Raw genomic sequence first — 16,490 nt, 5'->3', positions numbered from 1 at the left:
AAAAGTTTAAACTGAATACTGCTCTCAAGTCTGTTTGTCCCCTCCGCTGCCGGTCATCCAACACAATAACACTACATAAAAATGTCTAAATCAAACAATCTGCCCTAGTTTGCACTTCCGTGCATAAATGTCATATAAAGTATAAAAGGTATCAACAATATCCAAGTAATAAATAATTCAATTTTCTTCATTTTGTGATTGATTTTTATTTACTTTGGGAACATTTTGTGGGATAATTTGAAGAAAAGTGCAAGATTTTAGAAAACTTTTTAAAGTTCTTTCAACAATTTGAGATTAAAAATGACTGGCATCATGTGATATACCATAAGCATGGGATAATCGTGAATCCCTGCAAATATTGTGACGTTTCATTGAATTTGTAAATTTGGAGGGACAATGATGTCTGGAACTTTATTATTTGATATGTGTAAAGGTTTTTTCTTTCATTTTCACTTTCTCGTATGGGCCGAATGGTAAGCTCTAATAGGGTAGATTGGGCCCCTGGGCCTTGAGTTTGACACATGTAGTCTAAATGATGCACAACAATCATCAAGAGCTAACATTTGGCCTATAGACCATTTCAGGCTTTATTCTATTGCACCATATTGTAATTGTACCTCGACGCCTGTGTTGAGGTTTGAGCCGTATCGTGAAGTCCTTGATCGACCCAGTCCTTTGGATTTTTCTTTAGTAAGGATACTTAAAACTTCAAAACATTACACAACAAGAAGGCATAGTCATCAACATACCCCGCCAGATTGGTTCTCATTAGAACTCAAACCTTTTCCTAAATGTCCGAAAATCGAAGAACTTAGATGTATACTTAAGAAAATACTATCACATCAGAATATAAAATCACTAACTATCTTAAACAATTTCCAAGAAAAGCTGTCCCTTTTGAAGATACCTCGAACAGAATTGTAATCTACGTTGAATTGCCTTTGAAACAATATATCACACGACTATGTTCCGATAAATTTAGAAATTACCGGAAAAGGGGGCGGACCCTTCAAATTACAGCCCGATTCAATGAGCATTAATGGAGGAGTAGTCATTTCAAAAAATGGGGCCCCCTGGCGCCCCTGTGGCACATACGGAGTAATGGGCCCCATTCATATATTGGTATGTGTCAATGATTCGGGACCACCAACTGTCACAATATTTCACTCACAACTAAATGAGAAAACGACTTTAATGGAAATTACCAAAAAAAGGCGAGCGGACCCCTCGGGCCCCTAATCGAATTGTGCAAGGCATAATTGTAGTCTACGTTGAATTACCTTTAAAACTATATATCACACGACTATGTTCCTATACATTTGGAAACGACCGGAAATGGGGGGTCCCCTGGGTCCCATTTAAAAAAAAGGGCTCCAGGCATGTCATCATATTCATTCATAGAGCATTCATGCCAAACTGCATTCCGTTCTAAGGAGAATTAACAGAGGAGTAGTAATTTGAAAAATGGGGCACCCGGGGTCCCCCTGGCGTCCCCCTGTGACACGTACGGTGTAATGGGCCCCATTTATATATTGGTATGTGCCAATGATTCGGTATCACCAACCGTTGTAATATTTGGCAAATAAATGAGAAATCAACTTTAGTTTTTTTTTTTTTTTTTCTTTTGGGGCCCCTTGAGGGCCAAAAATAATTGCGCGCTTCTCATTTTTGAACTCCATCAAGGTATTGACACCCTGAAGCCACACACCTAATTTGGTTATCCTATTTCAAACAGTTTCTGAGAAAAGCTGTCCCATTTAACTCAGACGGACGGATGCACGGACGGAAGGACGAAGCTCAAACCTATATCCTCCTTCCACTTTGTGGCGGGGGATAATGATCTACAATATATACAGCGATATAACAAACTACATACAGAAAATGTAATAAAATCAAATCATGAAATGTACCTTAGACAAAATATGTATTTCCCTTGTCAATTCAACATCAAAATAATAATAATCATATTAAGTACATCTTCCTATCTTGCTCACTTGGACACATGGAAGTCAATTATATCTAATCGCTAGTAAATTACACAACACGTACATGTATCACATATGGGTTGTTCACTGTTGTACATCAGGGAGCAGGTAACGGAGAGAGTGATGACTGATCACAGAAGCTTACGAGATAACCTCATCAATACGCTGGACCGTAAGTGCATGCAACCATTCTCAACTGGTGGGTTGTGATCCAAAAGTGGGTCGCGGACATGTACTGGTAAAAATAAATACATATTTAAACATCTTAACGTCTCTCATGTTGGACTTGTGTTTTATTTTGAAAGAAACGTTTCTTTTGACAGGCATGCTGTGAAATACATGTTGCACAGGAAAATATATAGATTTATGTTTTTTATATGTGTTTTTCAGCAGATGAAAAAAAAAAGTTGGTCTCAATTTAATTAATTTAATGGCAAAATGTCTGCTATAATGATAACATCAGAGGCAACTAACTGTGGTCAATCCATTCATGTTATATCACTTAGTACATTTTAGGGCTGGGTGATATAAAAAAAATGAAATGTACAGCAGCTGCATGATATCAACATGTGACACCACCTTTGACTTATGTCTTTTATTCAGGGGACAGCATGTGTGAGTGAGTTATGTAGCATGTGTCAGCTTCTGTTTAGTTTGTGTTTAGCCCTTGTGTTATTCCGAGTCTTTGTTTATTCTGTTTTCTAGTGTAACTCTTGTCTCTGTGTTCCAGAGATGTCTGTGTGCTTGGTTTGTGACCGATTAGCTCCCTCATGTTTCCACCCAGGTGTGGCCCATTCAGTGCTTGAACACTGAATGTTTGCTGGTTCATGGTCAATGTCTACCCTCCTCATGTCCTCTTGCATTTGTTCCCTGGTTTCTTCGTGCTGCCCTTTTGGTTTTCTTTTTGTATGGAATAAACATGGACTGGTTCCAGGAGCGCTATGCCTGCATTCTGCCTCCATCTCTCTTTCCATTTGGGTCCACACCTACGCCAAACCCTGACAGCACGGACTGTTTCAGGGCGAGCTGGGTCGGGCCAGCTGTGGGGTATTTCGGATGAGCTACAAGACCGCCTTAGTTTCAGTTTAGTTTATTTCAATAGGGGACAGTGAAATTTAATAAAACACATGATTAAATATGAGTAAAAAAGCCAGAATTAGCCCAGGAGGCTTTTTTTCATCTGTAGTCCCCTGGCCATGATGTTTGAAAAAGCAAATAAAATACATAAACATGACAAAACATACATGATGGAAAAATGGTGGGGGTTCCGGTAGCGTTTCACCAACCACTCAGAAAGGGTTTGAAAAAAACTTTTTTTTTTTCTGCTACTTGACTTCCGTCAAAGTCGAGTAGAAGTAATCCTAACCCTAATCCTAACCATTTTTGCTGCTGGTCAGATGAAATACCGAAGTTACAATTCAGAAGCAAATAAGAAGAAGGGGGTGTTTCTGTTTTTGAAGGGGGTGTACCTGCTTACAAAGTGAAATGCCCCTTTTTTTTGCTGCTGCCCGGATGATACTATTTCAGGGCAGGAGCCTGCTCTTTATGTTCTTGGCTGCAGCACAGTCTACCACACTCTTCATTTAGTACCTTATGCTGCTGTTGTAGATACCGTTGGAAGAGATTAGTCATGCTTGACTCGTTGTCAGCATTCTCTGCTGATTGCATTTTTCTGCTGCATATTGGATGGCTGAAATCCAAACCATCTGAACCTATGTGTATACTCTCTTTGCATAGATGCACTTTAATTTGCCAAAGGCTGTGACATATTATTGATATTCTGTTGTTATTTCCTCAGGGGTGTCTCACACAACTAGCAGCTGTTAAAAGGTCTGTGGAGTAGGAGAAGTGTGCATGTTTCACCTACCTGTTTATCTGTGAGGGCATATAAGTATTGATGATCGGGGCTCAGGAGCAGGTCTCTCAGGATGGGGTTGCCATCGCTCACCACCACGTTCTCGTACAGCATAGCAGCCTGGGAGTTCACCAAAATCTGCAGCAGAACAGAGAAATATATCAAACTTCACCAATATTACTTTGGCAAATAACTTTTATAAGACAATGAATGGTGGAAAGGACTTTGTTGGACCAAAAGACGAAGAAAACAAACTATGAGGAGGAGCAAGACTAAAAGAAGTGTGCACATATGAAGCTAATGACAGAACATGAAGATTGATTATCAATCTTAACTGACTTTTGGATAAGACCTTATACCGTACAAATTAATTTACTTTCTTATTTTAACTTGTCAAATCAGAAAGCCTTAGTTTTATTCAAAGTGTATGGATTTGGGTTCAAATATAATTGTAATTGATAGTGAATTATAATTATGGCATAATTATAATTATCATTTAAAAATATTGTTGCTGTCTTAATTGTAATTAAATTGTAATTGAGTTTAGATAATTGACTTAGTAATTGTTGTAAAAATTCTGTAAAAATTGTCAATTATAATTCAATGCAAATTGGGGAATCATGTTACAGTTCTCTATCTACAGTTCTACACGTATGTAGTTAACATCTATTAAAATGTGTTTCATATCACATTTTACCAAAAAATTCATTCTAGGAATATACAGACAAAAAAAAAGGCTCAGACGTACGCGCCAAAAATATTAAAACCTATATTTTCATTGATTATGAAGCCTAACAAGTTAAGCAATAGAGAGGGAAGAAATTAGATGATTTAGGACCATAAGAGATGCTAACAGAAAGCTAACACAAGACGAAGGTCAACTTTAATTAGGTTATTTAATCAGACTTAGTAATTGTGATTTTTTTATTTTTTTGTAACTAAAGTTCAATAATCAAGAACGTAATTGTCTTTCTGAGGATAAAAAAAAAAAAATGTAATTTAATTGTAATTGAAAAAAATGCTGGTCACTGTAATCGGAATTGAATTGTAATTGAACTTAGGTAATTGAAAACGTAATTGAAACTGAAAAATGTAAGTGACCCCAACCCTGACAGTGACTCTTGCTCATGTTGTATATGTATGTGTAGGCAAACATCATCATTTGATGCCAACACTGACTATAACACTTGCTATTTTACTTTGTACTAAAGTGTAATGGTGCTTTTTATTGTTAGCCACAAACACGCACACACACACGTAACAGAGCTGTGCTGTTACACTTTGACAAACAAATAAATAAATACATCATGAAATTTATTTTGCCAAAAAAAGAAAAGAAAAATGAAACTAGCATTCAGAGCCTTTCAAATCACACAACACGGTTAACTTAACAATTCTTTATTTTTGAGCTAATATATAGTGTTTTGAAATCTAAACTTAGTACCATTGTGTGAAGGCAGAGTAAAAATATTTACTGTATGAGATTTTCAGAGTGATTTTGAGATCTTTGAGAGATTGGATATTATTTGCGTGTATTTAAGCTATTTACACAAGTAATGTAATGTCCCTTTCATTTGCTGAATTATTGTTGAGACATCGATCAATTCGATTGATCGTTATCATTATGTTGTTCTTAATGTGTTAATCTCTTGCTGCTAATTAAGAAAAGCTGCAAATGTGTTTTAGTTGTTATAAACATTAATAATACAGATTGATTCTATTTTATTGTAATTATGTTTAAAAAAAATCCCACAAAAATAATCTACACGACATTATTCTGTGTCATGCCTTTTTCTATCCCATGGTCCTGTTCTGTGAACAGTCGCTTTGTTCACAGAACTAATGTATTTCTATCCACTTTGTGTTTAAACTCTCACTTTTTTTTTTTTTTTTTATCTGGTACACGAGGAGTTTACTTGAAATGTCAGCTGAAAAACAGCCATTGAAGCGACACATGACATTTTCAGCACTTCCATTTGCTTCTCAAATTCTGCTGAACCACACAATTAGACTCGTTTTCCACTGTGCCGCACAACTGACATAGAGCGTGTGACAACAGTACACAGCGAAATGATAGTTTTCCAGTTGATGTTCAGATGTGTCAAAGCTGATGATGAAAGCAGAGAGTTAAGAGGGGTCAATCCTAACAACTGATAAATCTTCTATTATTCCACTGTTTCCTCTTTGTCTGGATTTTTCCGCTCTTTAACTTCCAAACGTCCATCTGCTCATCCATAAAAAAGTGCTGTGTTTTTCAGCTCTTAAGAAATAATCCTTTTGTGAACAGGTAAAATATTAGCAGATATTCTGCTGTTACGATATGCTTACTTATTTTGTAAAGGATGAAATAAGGCCAACGAGAAAGTAGAGACTGTAGTGGAAGATTGTGATCTTTTTCAACAATGCTTGATCGTAGGCGATTTTGATTTCAAATGGCCTTTAGCTTATCTATCTAGAAAGGTCTGTGTGTGTGTCCGTGGAGTGAACATCTCCCCGACGCAGTGTCTGATCGACGTGAAACTTTGTCAACGGCTTGCACATACCCTGAGTGTGTGCGTCTGTTATTTTGGAGTAATTTGGTCATTCCAAAACCAGTTTAAAACCAATGTGAAATGACCAATCTGCACTGTGGAACTCCTGTCAAACATTGTTTTAGAATACTGATGATGTCATCAACAGTGATGTCATCGGTGTTCCAAGAATGTTCAAACTGATGATGTCATCAACAGTGACTTCATCATCAGTGTTCTATTCCATGCTAACGCCAATGCTAAGCTAATGTGTGTCTGTACACGATAACTTGAAAAATATATAGATATAAGTCCCACTGTGGAACTCCTGTTAATGTCTATATGAATACATACATACATACATACATCAGCCTGGTTTCAGAGCCTCAATGTCGCGCTGCTGGACCTGGTGTTAGTGGGTATTTATAATCTGAATGTGGGTCTGTTGGTTGCAGTAGGTTTATATGATATACCTAAAAGTATTTATATTCATAACATATGATAAAAATCTGGAAAAAGTTAAATTTCAAACATATATGTTCATATTTAGTTTATGATACAATACAATGCATAACAAGAGATTTTGATTTGATCCAATATTTTGAAAACAAAGAGAAAAAAAAAATATCAATGAATGTATTATTATGATACTAAATAAAATGTATTTGACTTTGTATGAGCTTTTCAAGTTTATAACTGAATATACAGTATGTATATTTTTGCCCCAAACCAAAACAATAAGTACAGTCCTTTCATTGCCATTGCCAGACCAACAATTGATAGCAGTCTGAAACGCGATCCACACAGCTAATATATGCTTATCATCAACATAAAAACACAAAAACAAAACAAAAACTAAACTCCATACAAACAAAAAGTACAGAATCTACACATGTTTTCGGCTCACAAGGTATTCTACCACGAGCAGTTCTTTGTGATCTACTGTGTTTGGGGGTTATAATTGTAAAAAAAAAAAAAAAAAAATAGATTGTAATATTTAAACTAAACTATATTTGTATAATATCAAAATCTAATAAGAATATTGAAACAGAAACACTTAAAAACTGAGTTAGATTGAAATATAATCTAAAATACAATGAAGAAAACATACTGAAAGTAGTTTGTAAAATATACGGTAACAATGTAGCATTTCCATTTCAGCATGGCAGAACCAAAACAGAACACACACATGTCTTGCCTACATTAACCCAAATCTTGTGAGTTCTCTGAGAGGCTGCTGTTCATACAACAGAAGTAAAGTCAGGAACACTCAACAAAAGCTGAATTAAACAAAGGAAAACACTGAGGAATCAAAGGCTCCAGTAAAAAGGAAAGAAAGGAATTGACAGACCCATGTTGGTGTTGGTGGTGCACACAGCGTTTTTGTTTCACAGTAGAACTTCAGTGGCTTCCACACAAGTAGGTTTTCTGACGATACCAGTAAGAAATGTACTGGGTCGGGCCGGTGTGACCGTCTCTGGGCTGAGGTCAGTAGCTGAACTGTTAGGTTCTATTTATGGTATACATCACTGTGCTATTCTCATTCATTTATGAAGTCTTGCGGTCCACGATCGACACAAAATACCGACACATTGGGCAGCCCTGATCTACATTTTAATGGTTCACACACTTCCTTTGCTGATCGGTGGGGGCAACATCATACGTCTGGGAAAATGGTGTTGAAGATATATATATATATATATATCAAATTAAAGCAAAATGAATGGAATAAACAAATACAGATAGTCCAAATCCAATGAGTGGGACCTGTTGAGAAATGCAAATGCAAATCATCAGTTCCCCTTTCTAAAACTTCTTCTACAAGCCTTGGGCAGCCGTATCGTTTGAGATGAGTGTAGGGAAGTGGAGCAAGGATCATGCTCTGCTCTACAGCTCAGGGCGGAGGGCAGTTGGAGTGGGATTCAGGTCAGCTGGCACAGAGGAGACTCCAGTCTGAAGCAGGTGACTGTAGATTCTCATCTAGTCTACTAGCCTGAAGCGCTCTGGCCTTCTTCCACGACCTCTGCTCTATAAAAGTTAAAGTGTCAGCGTGCATTCTCCTCAGTAAGGCTAAACAACTTTTTTACTTCAACATTTTGTTATTTTTGTAATTATCATGTGTTTTTATCAATGTTGAATGACCACATGTAATGCAGAATCAGGAATAGCTGGTATTGTTTCACTAACCATATTCCCACCAAAAATCAAATCAACCTAGATTTACTATATAGAGCATATTGTATGACTTCAAAAATGTTCTTCTACAGAATATCTTGTGCCAACACCCTAACAGCAAATTCCTTAAAGTGTAACTAAATCCCAAAACCAAAGGTATTTGTCTATTAACTATTGTTGCTGATTGATTCTTGTCCAACTCTTGACATGTTAGTCAAAGTTTATCAATTTGGTATATTTCTTTGTAAAAATATAAGAGTGACTGTCCTCTATGGGTTGAAACCCAGATGTTACAATCAAATGTTTCTATTGGCTGAGGTGGAGGCTGATGACGTTTTGGAGGCAGCTTTCGCCAAGAACCATCCTTGTTGGCCCCGCCCCTCCTATCAAAAGTAGCGCCTGGACGCTGCAATCTGTGGCAAGAAGGTTGGATTAAGACGAGGTATATACAGTAACACTTTAGTTTAGGGAACACCTATGAACCATTAATTAGTTGCTTATTAGCATTAATATCATATTGACTCTTAATTAGTACTTACTTACTAATGCCCTATTCTTATGAATGCCTTATTATACACTTAATGGCAGTCTCGCAGTCCAAAGAGGGTTAGGGTTAGGATTACGGTTAGAGTTAGGATTAGGAATAACGTTAACCCTAACCTTAACCCTAACCCTCGCATGTTGAGATCATAATTCAGATATAACATCTTCCTTACTTACTACTAATAAGTAATAATTCTGAGGTTATTGAGAGAAAACTTCAAGTTAATGGCTTACTGGTTGTATAATAAGGCCATACAGAATAAGGCATTAATAAGTACTAAATAATGACTAATTAAGAGTCAATATGTTACCAATTTCCATGCTAATAAGCAACTACTTATTAGCATGCAAATAAGTGGTTGCATGCTAACTAAAGCGTTACCATATTTACATATGTAACTATTGAGTAGAGAGTTAGCGTAGCATAGACTGTTCTTTAGAGATTTTAGAAAGTGACTGGGCGTGTCTTAACTAATCCTGGAGCCTCACCCATAATCAAGGCTTTTACTTACTTTTAAAATTCTGTTAATTGCAAGGTGGGACCTACATAAATCCAAAATGTTCTGCTGTTTGATTCAATTGGGATGATTAAGACAATGGACTAATATCTCAGTGTCAATGTTGATTTATCAGTCCTTTTTTTCTTTATTTTATTGGTACAGCAAACGACTGCTCTGAAACAGGTCATTATTGTCTGTAAACTCAGGTTTAAAGAGTATGCATCATTAACGTGTATATGGTGTAAAAGGTGGGCAAGATTTAGCAGCGGAATATGGCCCCCTTAAGTGCTTCTGTTGGATTTCTTTACTTGCAAAATGCATCATGATGCTGTTCCATCCATGGTCATTAGGAACTATGGAACCCAGAGGAAAACCACAGAGAGAACGTGCTAACAAAGGTCCCAGACCAAATGTCTATCCAATACCACAGTGCTGTTTTATCACTCAAGTAAAATAAAAATAAAAATTAAAAAAATAATAATAATAGACCGACACTCTGGGATCTGGATCCACCTCATTGTTCCATTTAGTCTCCTATCTCACATTCTGAAAATTATTAAGTAGAAACTGAAAATAGGACGAAAGCAGCTGCTTCTACCTGCTTTTAAATGAGCTTATTAAGTATGCTTTTATAACTGCTCCCTGGATGATTATTAAACTAAAAAATGCCCATAGAGCTTACCACTGATGTATCTGACAGCCGATGACTCATTAAAAGAGACTGTGTTTTTTCCCCTATACTGATTAGTTTACCTCTTTTTGAGTGAGACAATCATAGATATATTTAACAGTCCGATGAGTGTGCTCAATATTAATTGCTGCTATTCACATTCAAATTACCCATCAATCAATTAGTAATAGAATTAAACATTAAACAAATGAGGTGAAGTAGCAACTCAGTTATTTTAAGGATGGATGACATGTTGAGCAGAGCAGAGGTGAGGAAGTGCCGTCTCCCTTGATATTCCAAGCATGTCATCGATGCTCTTTAGAGAGCTGATGTACAGTGTCAAAGTGGGAACAGGTCGCTCTTCAGGGTAAGGAATGTATCATGTCTACGACCTTTCAGGTGAAGGATTTCTCATTAGGGCTACCCGAGGTAACGCACCATTCACAGACGTGCCAATGTAAAAGAAAGTTGGCATGAGGGTTTAAAGTTAAAGGTGACTTTGGCTGATACGTTTTGTGGCACTGACATTAGAGTTCTGTCCCCCTATTTTTCTCCCTGTTCTTCACCGTCCACTGTGTCCACCACTCTGTCTCTTCTCTCCTCCTGGGATGAGGCTCATTACTGAAACAGCCCTCATATTACCAAGGACAAGGTAACAACTCACACATGCGTACCATTCCGGCTAATGGAGACAAAAAATTTGAACATGTGTGCACTCAGTAGCACAGTGGTTTTCACCACTGATCATGGTGAATGGAATCCATTTACACAGTACCTTGATAACTATTCAAATATGTTGCAAAGCACTGTACAATATAGGCCGTTAACAAACATTCACGCACCAATGGACCAGAGGGTGTAATGCAAGTTGCTAATCTGGCATTGCAAGCAATTTAGAGTTCATTGTCTTGCCCAAGGACACTTAGGCACATGGACAAGAATCCCCAAGGATCCAACCCCCCAACGTCTCAATAAGAAGAACATTCCTCTACTCTAGCACCTACGCCACAGTCAAGATTTCATTAAGATTTGGGGGGATCTGGATCAATATACTGATTCTGGATCAGTTTTAAAAATGAAAAAAAAATCTCATCATTGGCGAAATAAAAACAAATTACTGTATAGCACAATTTAAAAATGACTGATCTTTGTAAAATTTGACTAATCTGTATCCGATCTGGATTGTGCAATTCATCTATTTTTTTAAATTTTAAAATTTTCATTTTCATTTATTTATTTATTTTTTTTTAAAGGGGTACCTCTACATTTCAAACAGCTATATTGATATTAATGGATGGAATGATCATGGTACCATGATCAGGATCACCGATCCAGATAAGTGTGAATATCTGGCAAAACGTATATATACAGTATATATGACTCCAAGGAAGCCACAAGCTAGATACACTTTCTGACCAACGTCCGCACCCTGGGTAATAGAAATGTGGTGCTTATTATATTAAAGTACACTGTAAAACAATCTCCGTACTACGTCTGAAGCACAAAGGCGATTGCACCAATACACAGAAGCAGAGTTTGGGATGATGAAGTCATGTAGGGGAATGACAAGGATGGGAGGTGCAGTGGGATGGAGACGGACGCTGAGCGCGCGCGTGTGTGTGTGCGTGTGCGTGCGTGTGTGCACCAGAGTGTGTCGGGAGTCATAGAGGAAGGCGAGGTAATATAAGTGAACAAAGGGGAGTAATGAGGTTAGGCCAGAGAGCTGTAGTGATTAATACCACAGTGGGTTCAAACTCTGGTCACACCTCTGGGTCAGGTGAAATGGTGAGAACACAATTAAATGCTATCCATTATTTCAGCTTTTTTTTTTTTTTCCCCTGAAGGGTCTTTTATGTTGTTGTTGTTTTCTTACACGTTTATTCCTGTGGTTCCATTGCCTTGCTTTTGTCTTTTGCTAAATTTCATTTAAGAATCAATAAAAAAAAAAACGTATCATGTTGTTCTTAGTTTTGTGCAAATAGAGAAACCTATTTTAGCCATTTCCAAATCAAATGCTCTGACATAGGGTAGAAAAAAAAAAAAAAAAACAAAAAAAACACTTCTCCTTTGCTCAAAGCGTTGTGTTGTGATGAAAGCAATGGTAGTTTTGGTTTGGCCTTAAACTACAGGGTAGGTTATAAAGATCTCTTATATGTTAAAAGAATAACAAATTGAACAACTATCAAGAAAAAAGTGCATATATTTTTGCAAAGTACATGCAAACACATGATTGTTGTGATCTGTTTCAGTTATTTATTGAGTGAACATCATTTTATAAAGATGCAGGCATGCAGAATCCACCTTAAAGGGCCCATGTTAAGCTAAATCAACTTTTCTGTGCTTTAAGCATGATAAAAGTGCTATTAGGGCTTCATACACATGCCCAAAGTGATTTGCTCCTTTCTTACTGCAGGGCGCGCCCAAGCACCTCGCTCCAATTTGATGACGCGTTCCCAATTTGATGACAAATTTGACGCGGCACTGAGCTGGAGAAGCCGCGCCTCCAAGAAGCTCTCTGTCGTGATTGACATGTAAACAGACACGCCCACAAAGGTGAGCATGTCAGCATCCTTCGCACAGTGCTATGTATGTATTTTCTACAGTCTATGTATGTAATGGCAAACGCCCCGCCCCCATGCTCTGTCTCATGTTTATAAAGCAGCATAAGCTCGGCTAAGGAGTGAGTGGGAGGAGGGCGGGCTGTCCTCTGGCCCCACATCACCGTGCGGGGAGAAGGAAGACAGTGTCCCCTCTATAGACACGCCCACTTCTGAATATGCATAAGTAGGCCACAAATCAGCCAATATTACACATTGGAGCATGTGACTGCAAATACAGCCCACACTCCAAATGTTTCATCTTCGTGCACACGTCGTAGTAAGACGTGATGAAAAAACAAATGAAAACTACAGAATTCCCTTTCTGAAACGGTATTTATTTCATATCTTTTACAATTAGCTCTGCTTTTATTGTGTTTAAACAAAATCAAGCAGGAAAACAGGAATATCATTTCTCACAGGATATTTGTCATAATATGACACGATGCGATGGATTTCAACTTCAAAAACAAAGTAGCTATGACAGGACAGGATTTAAACCCTTGCCAACATGTTTTGTAATAATATCACACATTTACACTATATTTTTTGCCATATAAAGAGGTGATCTAATGTCTAGCTTAGGAAGTGTAGCAAACGACTGGACATTAAATCAGATATAAAATATTATGTGATCTCAGTGCATGCTTGTTTCAGCACATTTGTACTATAGGGAAAAAATAAATCATTGACAATAGTTAACTCCAGTAATCATATAGCTGAGAAAACACAGAAATCAACAACTCGGAGGATCTACAGATGTCTTGTTGACTGTTAAAACAAGCTTATTGTTTAGCTTTCATAGTTACATTTTATGCTACACTTCCATTATCACTTTTTTTTTTTTATTATTTTAGAATATAATGAAGGACTGAAGGAGTGATAACATATTTTAAAGACTCTGAAATTTGTAAATAAGTGGAATGAAACAGTATTTAGTATTTACATTTATTTGTTATTGTTTTTATTATTTACGGTCATTTCCTGCACGGCATTGAAAAAAGACTGACTCTTGTATTTTCAGTTCATCTTCTAATCAAAATCATTTCCATCATAATTTTGTGTATTTTGTTGTTCTTTTTATTATTCAGTATATTTTTCTCTTGTTTAGTGTGTTTTTGTTGTCATTTTCTATAGGGATGTCCTGATACAAATTTTTCACTTCCGATGCAATACCGATATTGCAGCCTTGAGTATTGGTCGATACGATATCAGCACGAATCATACACACTTATTTTGTAGTATCGAATGTTAGAAAAGGCTTGATTATTAAAAAAAAAAGACCAAAGACTAATATAAACCAATGGAATAAATATAATCAACCTTTTAGAATAAGAATATTCTATGATTGAATAAAAGAAATTTAAAAAATAAAATAGAAGATATTGAAAAAATTAATCCAAAAAAAAAACAATACATATTATATTGGAGATTTTAGATGCAGTCCAAAAAAATCAGATATTTGTTTTCTGGCTGATATCGGACTGATATCTGATTGGAACACCCCTAATTTTTGTATATGTTGTTGGTATTTAAATTATTCTTTCTATGTGTGTGTATCTGGTATCATTTGGTTGTGTCTTATGTCAATTTGCATGTTTCTCTGTTATTTATGTGTATTTTGTAGTGATGTGTATATTTTTGACATTTGTTGTCGTTCTGTGTGTTGCTGGTAATAGTAAGTATTTTTTTCTCTCTCAGCCTCTTTTTGGTGTCATTTTGTGTATTTTGTTGTATTTATTAATCAGTATTTTCCTCCTATTTTGTGTGCTTTTGTTGTCATTTTGTGAGTTAATGGTAATATTTAGTATGATTATCATTTTTGACTAAAAATAAACATTATAAAACCCCATATTGTTAATGCTTTATTTTGAGAAATTCCCCCTTTCTCTTTCTCTCTCAACCTCTGTACCCCCTGTAGTGCCATCGCGTACCCCTATTTGAGACAATACTGCTCTAATCCATTTTACAATCTGTTCTGATGAACCACTTGCACTAGGTACAAAGTAATACCGGTGAAAAATCATAAATAGAACATTTATCTGCTGAGAAACCCGATAAACCTGATATCTGTCATGACTGTGGGGAAAAATAGGAAAGGAAAAACCTAGCACGGACAAATAGGGACGCAAACCTTTCCGGCAGAAAATCATCATCATCATCACTATTCCCCCACCTGTCCATCCTTAGTCTTCCCTTCCTGTCGTACACACGCTGACCTTTTCCTGCCACATCTCGTGTGTTTCACACGTCTTGTCAAACGAGAGGAAACGATAAAGACAATCATAAAAAGGAAGCTTGTTAACCTTTTAGCATCTCTCTCTTAATCCATTGTTCCACGCGTCAGGTGAGGACTGGTAATGAACTGGACCCATAATTGGTCAGGACACTGTTTGATGACAAAGCAGAAAACTGGAGTGTGTGGGGGGAGGAGATGTAAAGTAATCTACAGTGATAGTGTGTTAACAGTTTCTCATAGTCTTCGTGATTCCTGATGAAATTGATTTTGGTCTCATCTGTTCAGAGTCTGTCTGCATACACAGACACTGTGTGCCAATACCTCTGACAGCAGGGTTCTGTCTCTCTGTGGAACATTCACTTATTGCCAGAAGATAGAGAACTGAGTAAAAAATGATATATAAAACTTCTTACATGATTAAATTAAAAAAAAAAAAAAAGTAGATGATGAGTGGGCAAAAAAAAGCCAGGAACAATGGAGGTCGAACAGTGTGGGATTTATTAGGTAGTCGTCTCAGTCAGCGTGGATATGACTGTGTGTGTCTGACCCTGACTGGAGGGCATCCAAAGTATCACAGCACACCTGCTGACTACACAGTCTACACACACACACACAGAAACACGTACACGGTCGAGACATATCAGCGAGATAGGTTACTCCAAATGAAATTAATCATCGTTCTTTTGACGCACCGCTGCTCTCTCAACAGGAAGTTGGCCCCAGGTGACGTGCGCACACACACACACACACATATATGCACACAATCACAAACACACAAGAGTGACGGCCAGACAGCTGGTCGCTGACAGCATGCCACTATGAAGCTGTTTTGCTAACAGCTAACATTAATTGGCTGCACTTGTTAAAGAACTCCCTTGCCAAAGTGCAGTGAAGTAAAGGTGCCACACACACGGAGTGTCATTGTACTTGTGGAAAATGCAGTTTTAAGGTATACAAAAAAATGTGTAAGCCTTGGAATCGCTTCAGATTAGTTTATATTTCAACTCTTTTTAGATGTATTAGTAAAAATGGTCTTAATGTTTACCTTAAAAGTTTATGAATAGATATTGCACACAACAGGACACAGTGCATGCATAAATACCAGCAAATTGAATAGCTATTTTTTTTTCACTGAAAAGTAAAGCTTTGACTTAAAACCAAATGCATGCTATTGACATTCTAAGACAAAGAAACAAACAGTTAATAATAATAAATTTACTCCTATAATATTGTTGCACATGTTGCCAACATTCCTAGCATTGTTTCCCTTGTAAAATGGACTTTAAACTAACTTAACATGCTACATTATGTAAATATGTAAATAAATAAATATGAAATATGACAATTTGTTTGTTTTTTTGGTAAGATGTAACAAATATTAATAATAAAAATTGCAAAAAACACAAAAAAGAAAAC

General features: G+C 36.8%; 1 protein-coding gene across 3 annotated transcripts in view; it reads right to left on the bottom strand.

The window, feature by feature from the left end:
* Window positions 1-16,490, bottom strand: part of plxna1a (plexin A1a) — a 339,887-nt gene that overhangs the window by 162,075 nt on the left and 161,322 nt on the right. For all 3 annotated transcript variants that reach the window (XM_028452103.1, XM_028452104.1, XM_028452102.1), the window contains one exon: window positions 3,853-3,978. In XM_028452103.1, the coding sequence (XP_028307904.1) occupies window positions 3,853-3,978 (126 nt within the window). The remainder of the gene's footprint in view (window positions 1-3,852; window positions 3,979-16,490) is intronic.

Source organism: Gouania willdenowi, chromosome 7, assembly GCF_900634775.1.
Source record: "Gouania willdenowi chromosome 7, fGouWil2.1, whole genome shotgun sequence".
NCBI lineage: Eukaryota > Metazoa > Chordata > Actinopteri > Blenniiformes > Gobiesocidae > Gouania > Gouania willdenowi.
The sequence above is the reverse complement of the archived record's forward strand: the minus strand, read 5'-3'. Positions and strand labels throughout refer to the sequence as shown.